The 19,338-nt window shown below is 31.9% G+C and overlaps 3 protein-coding genes across 3 annotated transcripts; 1 reads left to right on the top strand and 2 right to left on the bottom strand.

Moving 5' to 3' along the window:
- Nucleotides 1-1,013: 1,013 nt before the first annotated feature.
- On the bottom strand, nt 1,014-2,182 carry LOC132302346 (heat shock 22 kDa protein, mitochondrial-like). The gene is made up of 2 exons (XM_059799183.1): nt 1,817-2,182; nt 1,014-1,499 (listed from the first exon to the last, which is right to left on the bottom strand). Exons 1-2 carry the CDS (start codon nt 2,118-2,120, stop codon nt 1,165-1,167), a joined length of 639 nt encoding a protein of 212 aa, XP_059655166.1. The 5' UTR covers nt 2,121-2,182; the 3' UTR covers nt 1,014-1,164.
- A 2,580-nt stretch (nt 2,183-4,762) lies between these two features.
- Nucleotides 4,763-5,557, bottom strand: LOC132305428 (heat shock 22 kDa protein, mitochondrial-like). The gene is made up of 2 exons (XM_059803070.1): nt 5,215-5,557; nt 4,763-5,142 (listed from the first exon to the last, which is right to left on the bottom strand). The coding sequence occupies exons 1-2, from the start codon at nt 5,555-5,557 to the stop codon at nt 4,802-4,804; spliced, it is 684 nt and encodes a 227-aa protein (XP_059659053.1). The 3' UTR covers nt 4,763-4,801.
- A 3,924-nt stretch (nt 5,558-9,481) lies between these two features.
- LOC132305427 (heat shock 22 kDa protein, mitochondrial-like) lies at nt 9,482-10,083 on the top strand. The gene is made up of 2 exons (XM_059803069.1): nt 9,482-9,674; nt 9,758-10,083. Exons 1-2 carry the CDS (start codon nt 9,482-9,484, stop codon nt 10,081-10,083), a joined length of 519 nt encoding a protein of 172 aa, XP_059659052.1.
- The last annotated feature ends 9,255 nt before the right edge of the window (nt 10,084-19,338 follow it).

The following is a 19,338-nucleotide window of genomic DNA, read 5'->3' as shown; positions in this document are numbered from 1 at the left end:
AGTTAAATTTTTAAATAACATTATAGTCACCTTTTATCATTTTGCTATAGCACCAAAAAAAGAGCGACACAGTACCATTTTGGCATTTTGTAGGGCCTGAATCATTTATAAAACATAGGAAGAGGAACAGGCCAAAATGGTCTAACAACCACATAGTGGATCAGAGATTTGTCTCCACAACAGACCTAAAGGCTGGGTTCTACCTGGCTAACTCTGAGGGGTGTGTGTACCAATTCTTTGACTGTTATTCATTTTTATTAATTGTTTGATTTTGGTATTATTATCAATATAATTCACCTCAAATCTGAAGAAATTTCAAATTTTAAAATATTTGGACATGTTTGGTTTGTATCAAAAAGCAAGACTGTTTTGCTATAGCGCCAAGAAAAAGGCCAAAATGGTACCACGTCCATAGAAATAGGGAAATTTGTCTCCTACAAAAAAGGGAAGCTATCTCCAACTACAGAGTCCTCCCTAATCTTTTTGCAGGTGGGCTGAAAGTTGAAACCACAGTCAAGTTAAGAATTCTGAAGTGTGTGTGTTTGTATGTGTGTGTGTGTGTATATATATATATATAAATTATCATCCGTACGGAGTAATGTAAACACTCGTTGCATTAAGAGTTACTAAACAATTTTCAATAAGATTAAGTTAAAAAAAAAAAATGCTTAGATGATTTGTCACTCTCATTCATAGTCAACCCTATTCTTCTAATTACGAGTTAACAAAATCTACTCATTAAACATTAAACATGCATATTAGTGAGCTTTATACTTGAAACCACACAGTTAACGGTTAAAAGTTAACCCCCCAAGTGTTCCGTCAACTTGTTTCACGTTTTCAAGAAATAGGGTGCATGTTAGCAACCACCTGTACTATTATCAGTCCCTGCAACTCCCTCTGGTATATTTTCTTGGTTGCCAAACATAAGAATTCCATAGAAAGTGACAGAAAATAAACAATAAATAATAGAAGAAACAACGCTTTACTTCAAATATGAAAATACTACTTCATTCATCCAAATTTATATCGTCCAAATTCAGCCAAGATTTACCAGTAGCAGTGAGAGATTCAGAGAAACACAGACATGAACACCAAAAGAAGCACCATTAACAAGACAAGAACAAGCTAAAGAAGAAAATGACTGATCGAGAAATTAGCGAGTCAGTTGACCTCGATCGGGAGAACATCGCTCCTTTCTTCGAACTTCACCTTCGGGATGACAACATTGAGAACGCCATTTTTGAGCTCTGCTTTGATCTGATCCACCACGAACCTTCCCTCAGCAAGCTCAATAGCGGCAAAGTAGCTCCTCGCAGTCTCTGAACCAGAGGCCTCGTCTCCCGTGACTATCAGAGCTCCCTTCTCAACCCACACCTTCGCTTCCTCTTTTCCAATTCCCGGCATGTCGAACCTTCCATATTTCGCTTCTTCATCTTCCTTGACATCCAACGAGTCCACCGACCCTTTTCTCAGAAGCCGATTCTTGTAAGGACACTCTGAAGTTGAAACAAACAGTAGTAAATACATAACAAAAACAAACAAACAGTAGTAAATACATAACAAAAACAACAAATTCAACACAGAATCGTTCGAGAAATTTAAAAAATAAAAAATAAATTCAACACAGATCATACATACTAGAAGAGATATAACAAATTCAACGCAGATCATACATACTAGAAGAGAAATGATATGAGAAATTAATGATAGAGCAGTGTTTGGAGCTGAAGTTGAAACAACAGTAGTAAATATGCAAGAGAAACAACGAATTCAACACAGATTTGAAGAGAAATGATTTGAGAATTTATACAACCTCTGAGAATCTTAGAGCACCGTTTGAAGCTGATGTCGTCGAAGGGATCCGAATCGGAGTCGGAGTCGTGGGAGTCCGAACCGCTTGTCGGAACAGGGAATGTGCGAAGGGAACGAGCTGCGAATGGAGTCAACATCTGAGGTGAGAGGTCTGACCGGCGGAGCTTGGTGAAATCGCTGGTCGGAAGAGCAGTGACGGTGCGAAGTGCACGAGCAGCGAAGGGAGTGGCCATCTGAGGTGTGAGACGCGAGCGGAGGAGCATCAGGAGACTAGTGGCGGTGGTGAGAGCGCGTGAAGACGCCATTGATGGAGCTTTTCTAGGGTTTCTGAATATTCACTGTGTGTGTGTGTGAGAAATCGTGAGTGAAGGTGAGAGAGACCGAGGAGGGGTAAATATGGGGGTGGAGACGTGACTGACAGTTAGTGTGCTTTTGTGGCTCGGTAACAGCTGGCTAGAGGAAATTATATGATGTATCGCACGACTATTGAACTGCTTCTCCTAGCCGGGTGATGTTCATCAAGATTTGATCAATATGTAAAAATAGTGATTTCATTTGAATAGGGAATCAACTTAGATGGTTGATTAAAATGAATTATAAAATTTAATTAAGATTTCAATGAAATAAATTTCTTTGAAAATAATAAGAAGTCAATATATAAATTGTCTAAATTTAAAGAATAATATATAAAAAAATTCAACATTCACATCATATATCACATTTTCACAAGCTCATTTCTTCAAACTTTATGCAGTACCATTTCTTTTAAAATTAATATTTAAGTTTCTATCACATCTTTGAGTGACAAAAACAGATAAAATATCTAATTTTTTGTTAATATTAAATTGTGAAAGATTTATAACTTTGATTCGCTGGGAACATATCTCTTATATAAGTTTGTTCTTTATTTTTGTTCACTTTTAAACTTCTAAGTGTCCACTATTCCATATATATATATTTTTTAAGCAATACCTTGAATAAGGCAAAACCTTATGCCACAATAATCATCAATAGACATATATATATTTTCAGTAAATATAGACATGTATATGTTTGTAATTATATAATTAAATATATATGTATAATTATTAGTATGATTTCAGTTCCAAAATGGTTGTACCGGTTCTTTGTGCACTCTTAATCTTAACTATTTTTTATATTTTTTTTGAAAAATCAAACAATTATATAAATTTTGGATAAATGCGTACAAGGAGGCCAATGCCCAAAAAGAAGAAAAATACAAACACCAAAAGCAGGCCCAAACCATACCCCAAAAGCAGTCCCCAAAGCAGGCTTAGAAAAGCATAGACTATGTCAGTCCAAACAAATCAGGCCCATAGGCCCAATCTCAAAACGGCCATTTGATAGTGTGTACAAGTGTATTTTTTAAAAAAAAAAAATTAAAAAAAAAAAAATTTCATCCACACGAGGAAACATCGACCAAATAACGATAAACAATGATAAAGATAAATCAGGGTTGCACACGGTCCGATTTGTACCGAATTGGAAATTTTTTGGGACCAAAGCATTTATAACAGTTCTACTATTTTTGAAACCAGACTGAATCATAATGCCCATGGAATCAAACTAAATCAAACCACAAAAAACCGATTTGGTTCAGTTCGGTTTGTTAGTTTAAGTTGATTTCCTTTCTATTTTATTTTTTAAAAACATAATTTTTTTATTTTTCCCTGTATATAATATAGACATATTCAGTATATATATTTATTACAATTTGACAAAAACTACTCTTCCACTCTAGTATTTAAAGAACCAATATTCTCCTCTGGTCCCTAATAGTTATGCTTTATTTTTGCCCCATTTGGTCTCTAATTGCGTAGTTCTTTATTGTTTGATAATTTTCATATGATATTTTTTTTATTATGGCCCATCATTTCATTTTCTTTATTTCTCTCTTTGCTAGCTTTCATCATGGCGTGACAAAAGTTCAAAGAATATGAGAATTAGGTAGATTGGGAATAGCTTTATTGAGAAAGGTGGGAAATGGGAGTAGCTTGTATCCGTCCAAAACTATTAGTTATATCATATATATATATATATATATATATATATATATAATGGTTCGGTTCGGTTCTGGCCGGGCCGGTCTAGTCCAATAGGACCCCAAATCAGGACCGGACCATAAAATTAAGGTTTCATAATTTTGGACTCAAGATCGGACCAAACCACTATATAACTAGCCCAAATCGTTCGGTTCATTTTGGTCGAGTCCGATTTTTCGGTGTTTGCCGGATTTTTTGAACACCCCTACAATAAACAATGAAAATAGAATTTTAAAAAAAAAGGAACTTGGGTAAATCCCATTCCATCTCAAAATCACAGCAACAGTTCAATTCTATCTTCACTGCCTATCTCTTCTTCATTGAATGCATCACGACTTTATTGTGTGTGCATATATATTTTTGGTAAGTCAAATAATATAAAAGGTAAAAAAATGTACAAATTACAATGGTTGGCCACAAATAATTTACCAAAGCAATTGAAAAAGCTTTTTGATTTATTTATGGTCGTCCGTTGTAGTCAATTTCCCCTAAGTCAGTCCAAGGCCCTTATATGATTCAGTTTTTAAGAATTGTTTTATGCTTTTTGAAGATTAAAATTAATAATTTCGTGAAAGAAACTAACTATATATAGTTTGGATTAATCATATTCAGCCAACTTTTACTTTATGTGTAACCAAAGTAGTTCAATTTTCTATCTCTAATCATTGAGATGGATTAATGTAGGAGGAAAGTGTGACAATGAATTTGAGTCGCCTTTGGTATATTTTCTTGGCTGCCAAACATAAGAATTCCTTAGAAAGGGACAGAAAATAAACAACAAATAATAGAATAAACAATTCCCAAAAAGATTACTTCATTGACAGATTCACAAAAACATGTATGAAAATTAACCAAAAGAAACAACTACCATTAACAAGAATGAGGAACTAAAGAAGAAAATGAGTGATGGAGAAATGAGTGAGTCAGTTGATCTCGATAGGGAGAACATCCTTCCTGTCTTCTAACTTCACCTTGGGGATGACAACCTTGAGAATGCCATTTTTGACCTCTGCTTTGATCTGATTCACCACGAACCTTCCCTCATCAAGCTCTATGGAACCGGAGTACGTCCTCGCAGTCTCTGAATCCGCCGGCTCCTCTCCTTTGATCACCACAGTGCTCTTCTCAACCCACATCTTCAAGTCCTTTTTTCCGATTCCCGGCATGTCAAACCTTCCATATTTCGCTTCGTCATCTTCCGTCACATCGTACGGCTCCACCGTTCCTTCTTCTCCCTCAACCCGATTCTGATTCAGATTCTTCTCTGAAGTTTAAACAAACAACAAATTTAATTAAAAAATAATACAACAAATTCAACACAGATCATTTGTACTACCTTTGATAGTCTTAGAGAAAGTCCGTTTGGAGCTGAAGTCGGCGTCGGTCTCCAATACATCGTAGTCGGAGTCGTAGTCTTCATAGTCAGATTCGCTTATCGTTATCGGAGAAGCGATTGTGTCAATTGAACGAGAGGGAGTGGCCATCTGAGGTGAGCGGAGGAGCTTCGGGCTACCAGCGGTGAAGGTGGTGCGAGAGTCGGATTTCGGATCGGAGTTGGCTTTGATATCTCTGGTCGGAGAGGCAGTGACGGTGCGAAGTGCACGACCAGCCAAGCTAGTGGGCGCCTGAGTTGTAGGACGTGAGCGGAGGAGCTTCATGACAAGTCGTGAAGACGCCATTGATGGAGCTTTTCTAGGGTTTCTGAATATTCACTGTGTGAGAAATCGTTAGTGAAGGTAGATAGAGACTGAGGAGAGAGGTATCTACTATAATATGGGTGATACAGGGTGGAGACTATATATAAGTACATAACTACTAATCCTCACCGCGAGCCTGTGAAAACGGTTATTTAAAAAAAATGGACATTGTAAATAATATATATATATATATATATATATAGGAAATAATAGACTTATAACAACAAATAAATAAGGTAGTGAATGCTATTAATATCAACAGAAAATGATATACAGTATTGTCCTATTAATTGTATATATGAATAAATATACTAAATTAACTATATGAATGCAATTGTCCATAAGTCAATATGTTACTACTGAAACTCTGTGTCAGTAATTCAAACTTTGTTTCTATTGACAAACTTTGTTCTATCATATGTGAATCATCTGTCGCCCTATTAGTCCATTTATTGTTACATACATCTATGGTGGAACGGTTTATATTGATATATATTGATATTCGTCGGAATTTTTGCATAACTATAATGCGAACATATTATAAATATATACTTCGTGCAAACGAATATGCTATATGTATTGCACGAATATGCTATATGTATATATGCTTCAATGGGTAAGCACAACAACATTATATATTTATAAAAAAAAGAAATAAAAAAAAATAAAAAAATAAAAAAACAACAACAACATTATATTAGGGGTTTACCTGAAGTCTGTCTCTCAAGTTCTTCTCTTCGTGTTATTGAGAGCTAGCATTGATAGTTCATTCGGTGTGTGTATATATATAGGTATTGAATGTGAAACCTGTTGCCAATTCTCTATAATGGATTGTCTAGTGATCGCACCAATCCAATATAATATGAAAGGTAAATTATAGAGAAGGAAATCGAACTAAATAAGGAAATCGGTTATTAAAAAGTAAATTATTTATTTAGTTTATGTGAAGAAGAATTTTTAATTAATATAGTTTATGCTTCAATAATATTAAACAAAGTTAATATATCACTAAAAATAAATTGCTAATTTTAAAATATATCACTTATTAGTTTATGTCAAAAAAAACTCATTTAGTCATTGATATATAAAATAAAATAAAAACTTTGAATAAATAAAAAATAAATCGAATTAGAGTAACAAATAGAACTTATTAGAGTAGTTTACGTGCAAAACACTTCTTAATTAATAGAATTAGTTTTCAATAATATTAAAAAATTAAATTAATAAATTACTAAAAATAAATTATTTATTTAAAAATATATTACTTATTTAGTTATTAATGTTAAAAAACTTAAATTTACCCAAAAAAAAAAATGTTAAAAAACTTAAAATAATTTATAATAACTTACTTATTAATTTTTTTTGTTTTCATAACCCTAATTCAATACAATGCTTTTATGCATTATTTTTTTTAAAAAAATTAAAATAATTTATAATAATGCACTTATTGTTTGGGTTTTCATAATCCTAATTCAATAAACGCTTTTTATTTTATTATTATTATTATTTATTTATTGGCATGTCCATTTGGAAGCTTCAATTCCCATCATTCACTTTGGAAGTAAAAGAAATACCAATAGATCACAATATAATACAAAGATTAGATTTTGTAGAGAGCAATATGTCCAAAAAAAAAAAAAAAATTTTAATTATAACTCTTAAAACATGGAAAATAAGTTATAACCATAAAATGCTACGATCTAGGAACTGTTATATGCCCAAATGATAAAGACTAAATTATACTGATATTTCCTTAAGTTGCCTAACATATGAGTGTGCTGAACGACATACTTGACAAAAAAAGTTTCACGACAGATCTGTTAAACAGTTTATTTATTTATTTTAAATCCCGTTTTACCCTTTTCTTGGATGAAAAGTTAATAATAGCGTTATGTATGTAATAAAATAAGAAAAAAAAAAAATCCAATTGCACTTTGACCTATATGTTCACATAGTGTGCATATGTATATCCACATGGGCAGAGCCAGAATTTTTATTTAGAGGTGCAATGTAAAAAAAAAAAAAAAAAAAAAAAAAAAAAAAAATTATAATTTAAATAAGAATAACAAAAAAAAAAATTACATACTATATACATCATTCTTAAATAAAATAAGAAAAATGTTAAGAAGTAGGGGGCCAAATAAATTAATAAGAAGAAGAAAAAGAAAAAAAGGAAAAAAATGATAAATTTGAAAGGAAAAAAAATTAGAATTTGAGTAAAGAAGGAAAATTTATTTATTTATAAGGAAATCAAAGAAATATTAAGAGCAAAAGAAAATGGAAAGAAAATTTTAGAAAATAATTTTAGAAATTTATAATTTTGGGACATAATATAATTTTTTTTTTTTTTTATAAATGTACAAATTAGAATTAAAATTATTATATTTTATAGTGTGTGGGGCTAGACAAGGAGGGGCATGCGCCGGGCACACACGGGCTCCATCCCTGTATGTCCATATAGTGTGTGTATATACAGGGACATTTTTTTGGAGTATATATTCTGCAATTTCTACGTACCCCCACAAATGTACTAAAACCCATTTTCCTTCTCAAGGCACACCACTAACCTCTGCGCATTCTAGCACCACACAAAGCCCACTGAACTCAACCAAACCTTGAGATCCAAAGAAATGGGCTTCGCCGGAAATTTTCTCTCTCTAACCTTAGTCTCTCCCCTTGTCGTCATGCCGCCGACGATGGCTTAGACTTCTCACTCTGGTGCAGCTGAGGATATACTTCGGCGACATGAAGCTCCCTCAGTAGAGTGATGAACCAAAGAAACCTACGGCCTCTGATATGATGAGAGAATGAGTGAAACATGGAGGGAAGTAAGGGTGTGGGTGCTTGAGAAAAGATGAACAAAAACCCTAAATTTCTCTGATGAAATGATCAAGATCGAGAGATATGAAGCAACTAAGGGAAAGAGTGTGTTGGTCGACTAAGGAAAACAGTGTTGTTCTTTGTGATAGAACTTTAAAACTTTAACATTATACCTGCCATAATATAATATAAGCTGCAATAAAATCTTGAATTATATTTAAATTTGTAAATAATCACATTGAATTATATTTTGTGTATAAAATTTCTTAAATTATTTTATTTTGTTGCAACATACCCTAAAAAATATACTATATTGCATTAAATAACCTTAATGTCCCTTCTTATTGAATTATATTTAATATATTTTTCGTATCTAAATAAATTATAAAAAAATTTGATGAAATATTTCCAGTAAATTTAAATAAATTTATCTTTAATTTTTTTAATGAATTACTTAAATAGATTTTTTTTTTAAAAAAAATTAATTAATTTTTAACTTTTAATGAATATATTACGTGAAAAGAAAGTATTTTTTTTTCAAAGGTATTTTATTACCTTTTCATCAATATATTGTATGAAAAAGATGATATTTTTTTTACGATAAAAATGTTTAAATTGGTTATAATATGTTTTACTATAAATAATAAAGTTTATATTTACATAAGAGAAAATATAATAAAAATAATTTAATAAGAAATAAAAATTTTAATGAGCAAGGGTAAAATAATCTTTTGTAATAAATTTGTCTTTAATTATAATAAATCAATAATTTAAGAAGGTAATTTTTTATTTAAAAGAATTATTTGCAAAAGACAATAATTTAAAGGGAGGTTTTTTTTTTTTTTGCATCTTAATTGACTTGTTCCGAAAAGGTTAAATTAATCAATTTTGATTAGTGTGTAATTTGTTGAAATCTCAATGACATTAATGTAATTTAATCTAGTACTTAAAAAAAAAACGAACACAAAAAAACAAAAAAAGGAAAAGGAAAAGGAAAAAGCCAAACCTATCCTATATAATGCTACCCTCAGTCTCGATAGCTGAAACCCCAAAACCCAGAAAAACCCTAGAAATTAAGCTCCAGCAATGGCATCAACAAGAGCTCTCACCTCAAGCTACTCTCTCGCCTCTCTCGTGAAACTCTTCTCGCCAATGAATGCCTCTCCGATTTTGGTTCGTACTCTTCGCACCTGCGCTGTTCCCGAAACCACTTCCGATTCCGACTGGGATACACCGGCAAACGAATCGGACTCAGAACCGGTTCCTACGGATCCCAACAGTAAGAAAAACAGAGCATTGAACTGTTAATTTTCTACATGTTTAACTTGATCTGTGATTTGATTTGTGGTTGAGTTGTTTCAGTTTGTTTTCTGGTGAACCCATTTCTGAAAGACGGGCCGGCGATTCCCTACAGAGTGAAGAAAGACGAGGAAGCGATGTATGCGAGGTTGGACATGCCGGGGATCGGAAAAGAGGGACTGAAACTGTGGGTGGAAGACAACCGTCTGGAGGTCAGGGGAGCGGAGGAGAGTTGCCCGAGGCAGTTCTCCGGCTACATCAAGCTCCCTCAGGGCTTCTACAAGCCGGAGGAGATCGCGGCGGAGATGAAGAACGGCGTGCTCAAGGTCAAGGTCCCAAAGCTCAAGGTCGAGGATAGGAAAGATTTCATCAATGTGAATGTCAAATGAGTTGTTTCCAGTTCTTGTTTTGGGTATATAATATGGTTGAATGGAAGCTTATAATTTTGTATTAGAAATTATTTTCTGTGTTAATTTTAATTTCTTCTCTCATTTTGTGGGCACAAACAGTAACATTTGGTCCCAATTGGGAGAAGTGTAGTATGAAGGGAACAAATTATAATAAATGCTAGCGTTTAATTGCACTATTAATATTTGAAAATTAAGAAAATCAAGGGGCAAGTATTGTGCAATGTTTTAGTATATTAAGATAATATTAAGATTTATATGAAAAATGGAATAAATCAGTTTATGAAAATAAATGAGTCAAATGAGGTTGGCTGCATCACAAAAGTTCAATAAAAGGCACTGTTGAATGTTGATCAATATTTAAAACCATATTTTAAATTTTCCCGGAAAGTAACCATGTTTTACCGTAAATGTTGTTAAATATTAAGCACTGTTAAATATTTGCACGCATCTCATCATTCATTTGAGGAAGAGAAATTATACGGTAGTTTTGTGAAAATTTTCTATCCTAATAGAACTAGAACTTTTGAGTCCAAATCGTACACAGGCAGTGAATTAATAGATACAGCATGTCAGCAGTTCTCTCTGAAGGTCATCAATGGCACCACGTAGGAACCAGAACCAGAAGTTGACTGCAAGAAGAACTAGGGTTCTTTTCCTCTGACAAAAGGATGCAAGGGATTCTTATGATGGAGTAGAAAGGGAAAAAATCTTCTGTTTGTAGATTTGAATTTGATTATATGATGAGAAATAGAAAGATGACTCACATCGGAGTTTTGGAGGGAATTAATGATTTTTGGTGGCATACACCAAAAGGGAATTATAGGGCTATATAGCCTATAGGATAGAGGGCAAAGCCCACATAGGTTCGAGGGTCTGATTGGGTCATGAGTCATGTGATGCTGATGTTTTTGTGAAATGAGACCACAGCAGACTCTGCTCGTTTGGTAACTGACTGCAACCTTTTTCTCTTTTTCCCCCGTCTCTATGTCTATTTCTCTCCGTCTATATATATATATATATATTTATTGAATTCCACCAGAAAATTTGGTAGTTTTTGTCCAATGATTTTACCTAGCTTTAGTATAATGCTCCGATTTTTTTAAAATAAATATTTTCTCAAATTCTATTAAAAAATCTTAAAATAAGGGTTACTTTTAAAAGTCAATATATAAAACCAAAACTAAATGCTTGTTAATTTACAAAAGCTTTTCAAAGCTAATAATTTAAAAGGGTTATGAAAATTAAATCAATTAATGTTATACCAAACATGACTTGAAGTTGAAATCTTAAACATAAATTCTAAGCACACTACCAACTTGATTATCATACTCTTATAACTTAAATATAATTATAAACATATGTAATATTTTCGAACTCGAGTTGGGTTTCAGAATTCATCCATATTAACTCAAGTCCAACCCGAATTGAATTTGGGCTCAAAATATATAGTCCAGACTCTAATCAAAATTAGAAAAACATTGCTTAATCCCACAAAATTTTAGACTGGACTCGAGTTATTTCGAATTGGACCTGCCCAAGTTGCAGTCTTAGTTGACGCTAATTTTACTCTTCAGCCCACCATCAAAGAGTCACCATGTACTACTCGTTTAGTCATTCAAGTTTGCGACCACAAAAATACAACAAAATTAAGTTATGTATGATTACTGATATCTCTAAATTGAGTTGTTTTGTGTTTTTTAAAAATTGAATAAAAAACGTACAAAGTTAACCATTCCTCTCGGAGACTCCTTAATCATTGGTTCGCCACGGAGTCTCATGGAAACTTTTAGCTACTCAAAATTGAGAAAATCTTGCTTAATTGCTCTATTAAAATTTCAAAATTACGAAAATCAAGTGTGTAACTTAGTATATTAAGATCTATGTGAAAAATGGAAGAAATCAGTTTATGAAAAAAAAATGAGTCAAATGAGGTTGGCTGCGTCACAAAAGTTCAATCATGGCACTGTTTGTTTTTTTTGGATGACCCTAGGAAACCGAAGTTTCGCCCCAATTAATTTTGTCGAGGATTCAAGAAGGGTGGCCTCCCCACCTCGAGATGGATAATTCGCTAAGTATGATAGTATAGTATTGGCCCCAAGTTATCGTAAGCTTCATTTAGAATCGAAGCTCAAACATTGGTGCTAGTAAACACTCCAACCCAAGTGATTTTATCACTAAGCCAACATTTTGGGGCTCAATCAAGGCACTGTTGATCAATATTTAGAACCATATTTTCTTCCTTTTTTTTCCTTTTTTTTTTTTTTTTTTTTTTTTTGGGGCAAGTAACCATGTTTTGAAGTAAATATTCTTAAAAATATTAAGCACTGTTAAATATCTGCACGCATTCTATCCTAATAGAACTATAACTTTAAGTCCAAATCGTACACAGGCAGTGAACTAATGGTGTTTTTTAATGAATACATCATGTCAATGGTTCTTTTTGAAAGTCATCAATGGCACCATCTAGGAACCAGAACTAGGGTTCTTTTTCTCTGACAAAAGGTTGTAATGGATTATTATGATGGAGTAGAAAGGGAAAATATTTTCTTTTGCACATTTGAATTTGAGTCTATGATAGAGAAATAGAAAGATGCCTCTGATATTGAAGTTTTGGAGGGAATTAATGACTTTTGGTGGCATACACCAAAAAGGGTATTTAGGGCAGGCAATACGAATATTAGGGCTACAATTTGGGCTGGGCCAACCCGAATTTACTCGAGTCCAGCCCGAAATTTTCAGGGCTTGGACAGTATTTTTCTGTTATAGGTCTGGGCTTGGGCTAGATATTCTGAACCCGAATTAAATTCGGGCTAGGCTTGGGTTGATATTATATAAAACCCGAAACTCAGTCCGAGGCCGAAAAGGATATATTTATTTTAAAATTATGTTATTTCACAAGTGTATAATATCTTAATTGGTAGCGTGTTTGGAATTTTTCTTGGAAGAATGTTGTTCGAGTCCTTATAGCTGCACCAATTTCTTATTTTTTACATTTTGAATACAGAGACGTGGGCTCATGGGCAGGCTTGGGCAGGAGAAGTTAATTATGGGCTGGGCTTGGGTGGCTGGGATTGGGCTTTAGGTGAACTCAGGCTGAGCTTGGGCAAAAATTTTTATGCATGAACTGAGTCCGAATTAAGTCTCCAGTCCGCCTAATCCGCCCGAGTTGTAGTCTTATACAGGATATAGGGCAGTGCCACAGAGGTCCAAGGGTCTGATTATATATCTTAGGTGGGTCCATAAGTCATGTGATGCGGATGTTTTTGTGAAATGAGTCTTTGTGAAATGAGTCCACAGCAGACTTGAACTGACTGGGTGATAAATGCAACCTTTTTCTGTCTCTCTTTATATATTTATTTATTGATAAATGCAACCTTTATATGCCAGAATCCACCAAACAAGGGTATTTGTGTAAAAGTTTTTAAAATTAATTTAAAACAAAATCTTTCAAAAAGCTTTCAGGAAAAAGAATACAATAAAGTAAATAAACAGTCAGGATTGAAGCTAATTTCAATCTTCAGCACATCATCAAACAGTCACCGTGTACTTACTTGTTTAGTAATTTTGTGACCACAAAAATACAACAAATTAAGTTACGTATGATTATTGATATCTCTACATTCATTGTTTTGTGTGTGATTTGAAAATGGAATAAATAACGTCCTAAGTAAACAATTTATATCAAGAGACTCCTTAATTGTTGGTTGTCTACAGAGCGTCATGGAAATTTTTAGCCACTCATTTTGAGTATATCATTATTCTAAATTATTAACTGATTTAAACTATAGAAACTAATTTTCTAGATTAATCGAACAAAAAAAGCCCTGAATTTGCAAAATTAAATTTACCTTATCTATATTAATTTTTCCTCTCATGTAGTTACGGTAAATGTTTTGTTACTCAAATGAATGTATTTATAGGCGTAGTTGGTGTAAGCCTTTTCAAACTAGTTTTTATTTGTGATGTACTTGAGTGAGAGTTTCTATATACTTACCAAAAATTTTGAATTTTTTCAAACTAGCTTTTACTATCAATGACAAGTGTGATGCACTTAAATAAAAGTTTCTGTACACTTACAGAAATTTCAAGTTCACGTGTTCTAGAGAGAGAGCAAAGACAATGACTGAATGAGAAAGACTAGAAAATGCAATGACAATTACTTTTGTGTATGATCTTATAAAAAGATTTATTTATCAGCATCTTCAGCTATCTGTTAAAATATACACTACCACATATAATATGTAAATTTTTTCTATCTTCAGCAGTCTGTTAAGATATATTAACATATCATCAATGTGTAAAAGGATTGTATATTTTACATAATATTTTTATACTGTCAAATCAACATATTTCCTTTCTCATTCTTCTTTCTCGTTCTATTAAAAAATTATCCATATATTAAGTAGGTATATAAAAATTATGTGGGTCCTGGCATGACACATAATTGATTGTTGAGAGATATATTTTTACACAAAAGGTATAAAACAACCTTTGGAACTAAAATTAAATAATCCAAAATTTGTGTGTAAATTCATCATGACACATTAGATTTACAAAAAAAAATATATATATACACAACAGTTAGAGATGCTCTAACATATATGTAGCAACATGCAATGACTCAATTAAATTATTCTGTAAAAAAAATTCGTTAGACTAAAATAACCCTTTTATTTGAGTGCAACATATATAAATATAACTAATATATAAGTAAACCAGCATAGCATAGCCTAATCACAGTAGTTAAAAGTTACCATACTAGTCAAGGTAATAATTAGGGTTAAAATCACAAAATCACCCCCTTTACTTTTAAAACCGTGCATAAAACTCCAGTTGAATTAAATAGATATTTGAAGTAACAAAATTTATCAAATTACCCCAAATCTATGACCGACCCGTTAATTGGATTGTGAAATGACAAATTTAACATTCATATTTACTGTTAAATTAAAAGTTGAAATTATTTTTTTGAAATGAAGATTTTATCCTTCAATTGTTTGAATAAATTTGCTTGAGTTTTTATCATAATCTTCTAACCAAATGTTTGAAAGATTTAAACAATTCATTGTTTGAAAATTTTAAAAAATGAAGAGAGATCAAGCAGCTCCACACATATATGATATATGAATGGTTCTATGTAAGAAAATTTTTTTACTGGATTGCCTTTTCCAGGTTTACAACTATCCATTGCAAAGAATTCAGTTCTTACAGGTAAATACTCAATACCCAAGTAGGCTTACAAAGTTAATCGTAATCTGATCAAGCGCTTCCTGGGTCGTCTCGAACCTTGCGATTGGTATTTATCCCCAAAATATTGGGGGACTTTTTACATACACATACAAAGGGTTTACTTGTTACTAATATAAGCTGGGCCGATCGTGAGATTGACAAAATCTTGAGAGACCTTAGGCGAACTTAAATGTGAGGCTCTTTAATTACTGAAATACACACTAACATATACATAAAGTAGTAAAGGGTCATATTCAATTTCGAATTTAATCACCAAATTTTGAATGGGTTATGAATTCATTTAATCAAATGGTTCTAAGGTTTTTATTTATTTATTTTTATTTTTTGTTTGGGCCTATCACACATGGAAATAGTCCTATTTTTTTTTTCTTTTTATTTGGGCTTATCACTCATGGTAAAGGACTTAAGTGTTTTTTTTTTATTTTTTTATTTATTTATTTATTTATTTTTTTAACCTATCACTCATAGACCTAAAAATTTTGAGGCCTCTAAATATTGAAACCCTAGGCAACCGACTCGGGCCAGGGCAGCAAGTAGTAGGGAAGGAAAGTAAGCGTATAAGGGAATAATTATGGAGAGAAGATCAAGGTGGAAGCATATAAAGGAAGATATTTGTCCCTTTTTGAAAAATTTCTTTTAGTATTTATGTTTGTGCTTGTTTTTCATAAAACATGATACAACTTAGAAAAGTCACGTATATCTAAGCCACACAAACGACAAAATAAGTCTGAAAGCCATCCCTATTAAAAAGATTTATATGTTAGTGATACACTCGATTACACGTGTGATTTCCTAAATAAAGCCTTAATCATCTTTCTAAGTCAAATCATTTTTCCATTATATACATGATTGGAGTCAGTTTTTAATTTGGAGTACTCGAAATAGACTAATAATAGAGTACTCAAAATTAATCGATATTTATTTTTTATTCTTTATCTTCCGAATTTTTTTGACAATTTTAGTTATGTTAGATATCACATGCAACTATTAGCTTACTTTCCCATTAGCTATATTATTTTTTCGGTCAATCTCAATATTTGTCCATTTCTCTAATCTTATGGTAAATACTTTGTTACTACAATGATATATATTTATTGGCGTAATTGACGTAAGTCTTTTTAAACTAATTTTTATTATTAGATAACAAGTGTGATACACTTGAGTAAAAAATTTTATACACTTGGGGTCCGTTTGGTTAGCTAGAAATTGATGATGGAAAGTAAAAGAAAGAAAAGTGAAGTGAAAGAAAAGAAAATTAGTTTTCTACTATGCATTTGGTTAGCATGAATTTTTTTAAAGAAACTTGTGAGAAAATTTTGTTTAATTAGTTTGGATAGCAAGATAATGAAAGGAAAATGATTTTATATGTCAAAATTACCCTTATGAATTTAATAGTAAAATAATAATAATATATACAATTAAATAATAATAATATTAGTAAAATAATATATACAATTAAATTACCCTTATGAATTTAATAATAATAATAATAGTGATAAAATAATGTATATAATTGGATTTATAAATAAATATATATGTCTAGATATGTATGTGTCTCTTTATATAGTTTTTTTTTTTTGGGAAATTTTCATTTTATATTAGGACTCTGCTATTAGATTAGTTTACTTTGTTTTGTAGGTGTAGCGAAGAATTTTAATTTCAAGAGTAAAAGAGTTGTAATTAATTTAGGAGTATTAATTTGTGTAAGAAAACTCTCCTTTTGTGGACATGAAGAAACAAAAATAAACGTTTTACACAAGGGTATAAGAGGAAATTAATAATAATATAATTTTTGAAACTAAAATTTTCGCGTGCGGGAATATTACTTTCCTGAAAACTTTCCTTTTCACGATTTCTGTTTCTTTTCCTTTCTCGCTAATTCACGCTAACCAAACTAACCCTTGTAGAAATTTCGAAATTTTCCAAGCTAGCTTTTAGTATGCACTAAAAGTTTCTGTACAATAGCATAAATTTCGAGTTCAAATCTGTTTTAGAGAGAGAGCAAAGACAATGAATGAATGCTTTGATCTTGTAAAAAGATTTATTTACCCTTGACATATGACATGAAATGACTATTAACTTGTTCTTTTACTTATATAAAAAAAAAAACATATAACATGAAATGACTCAATTAAATTATTCTATAAAAAAATTTGATAGAATAAAATAACCCTTTTATTTGAGTGCAACATATATAAATATAACTAATATTTTATATAATTTTTCATTTGGATATCTAATTAGATATTATATGCGTATTACATATGAATTTAATCTGAAAATCATAAAATCTACAAATTATATATTTATATATACACATTAAAACATATGTAGTTGAATATTATATATATTTGAAAAAAAATTAAATGTACAGTTTATTTAATTAAACATATATGTGTGAGTATTATATATATGCTATATATTTTTGTAGCTTTTGCTTTTTAGAATTATAGGGTTTGATTTGATCAGTTTTAGATTTTAACGTAATACTATTTAGATATGAATAGTTAAAACTTACCATACTAGTCAAGGTAATAATTAAAATCACAAAATCACCCTCTCTACTTTTAAAATCGTGCACAAAACCACAGTTAAATTAAATAGATCTTTGAAGTAACAAATCTTATCAAATTATTCCAAATTCGTAAACGCTAAAAAAACCATTGATATTTATTTTTTATTCTTTTTTTTTTTTTCTAAATTTATTTTTTATTCTTATCTTCCGAAAAAATTGACAATTTTAGATATGTTAGATATCACATGCACCTATTAGCTTACTTTCCTATTAGAAAAAAAAACTCAAACCTTTTCCTATATAAAGTTTATAAACCCACCCTCTCCCTCTATCTTTGACACCCCAAAACCCTAGAAAAACCCTAGAATCCAAGTTCCAGCAATGGCATCATCAAGAGCTCTCACCTCAACCAACTCTCTCATGAAACTCTTCTCTCCCATGAAGGCCACTCCAATTTTGGCTCGTGCCATCCACATCCCTGTTCATTCAGATTCCGAGTCCAAAGAGACCGATTCAAAACAGACTCCTACTGATCCCAAAGGTATGAACCAAAAATAAATAAATAAATAGATGATTTATAATTTTTATTCTTGTTGCGTTGAATTTGAATTATGATTTGATTTGTTTTGTGGTTGAGTTGTTGCAGCGGCTTGTCCTCTGGTGAATCCCTTTCTGAAAGAAGGGCCGGCGTATCCCTTCAAGTTGATGAATGAGAACGACGGGATGTATGCGAGGTTGGACATGCCGGGGATCGGAAAGGAAGGTCTGAAACTGTGGTTTGAAGACAACTCTCTGCATGTTAAGGGAGAGGAAGACGTGGATGAGGACGACGTTGATGTTGTGATGAAGGACGGCCCAAGGAAGGTGTACTCCGGCGACATCAACCTCCCTCGGGGACTTTACAATGTGGAGGAGATCGAGGCGGAGCTCAAGAACGGTGTGCTCAAGGTCAAGGTCCCAAAGCTCGTGGTCGAGGAGAGGAAGCATGTCGTCAATGTCAAAGTCAAGTAAAATGACGATCATTTTGTTTCTAGGGTTTCTTAGTCCTTGCTTTGGTTTATGAAGAGTTTTAAGATAATCACTATGTTTATTTTTGCTGAAAAACTTTTTTTTTTTTTTTGTTGGGTAATTGAAATTCAATAGAAACATATATTGATGGATGTAATGTTTTATATATAATAACATCTTATTTAGTTGGTCTATTATAAGGTCAAAATAAGTAAGAAATGATTCACTTTGAATTTCTAAGAAAAACAATTATTTAAAAATTTATCCACCTTGAAATTTGTTTCAATTTATCTCTATATCTTTCAGTGAGGCACATGTTTATCACAACTGAAAAAGCAATCCGTGTTGTTTGTAGAATCCTTGTTGTTTGTAGAATCCTTTGAAAACAAAATAATTTTTAAATTCAAGAGGACTCTATATCCAATTTAGTCGTTCTTTGAAATATTAATTCTAAATTCAGG

Source organism: Cornus florida, unplaced genomic scaffold (assembly GCF_030987335.1).
Source record: "Cornus florida cultivar Cherokee Brave unplaced genomic scaffold, ASM3098733v1 CherokeeBrave_3.0.0_Hap2_Chr04, whole genome shotgun sequence".
Taxonomy (NCBI): Eukaryota; Viridiplantae; Streptophyta; class Magnoliopsida; order Cornales; family Cornaceae; genus Cornus; species Cornus florida.
This window is presented reverse-complemented; position numbering and strand designations above follow the sequence as displayed.

Coding starts and splice junctions, on each gene's coding strand:
- LOC132302346 (XM_059799183.1), bottom strand. CDS start 2,120: ATGGCGTCTTCACGCGCTCTCACCACCGCCACTAGTCTCCTGATGCTC. Junction 1,500..1,816: donor GTGCTCTAAGATTCTCAGAG/GTTGTATAAATT, acceptor TTTCAACTTCAG/AGTGTCCTTACAAGAATCGG.
- LOC132305428 (XM_059803070.1), bottom strand. CDS start 5,557: ATGGCGTCTTCACGACTTGTCATGAAGCTCCTCCGCTCACGTCCTACA. Junction 5,143..5,214: donor TTTCTCTAAGACTATCAAAG/GTAGTACAAATG, acceptor TTTAAACTTCAG/AGAAGAATCTGAATCAGAAT.
- LOC132305427 (XM_059803069.1), top strand. CDS start 9,482: ATGGCATCAACAAGAGCTCTCACCTCAAGCTACTCTCTCGCCTCTCTC. Junction 9,675..9,757: donor GGTTCCTACGGATCCCAACA/GTAAGAAAAACA, acceptor GAGTTGTTTCAG/TTTGTTTTCTGGTGAACCCA.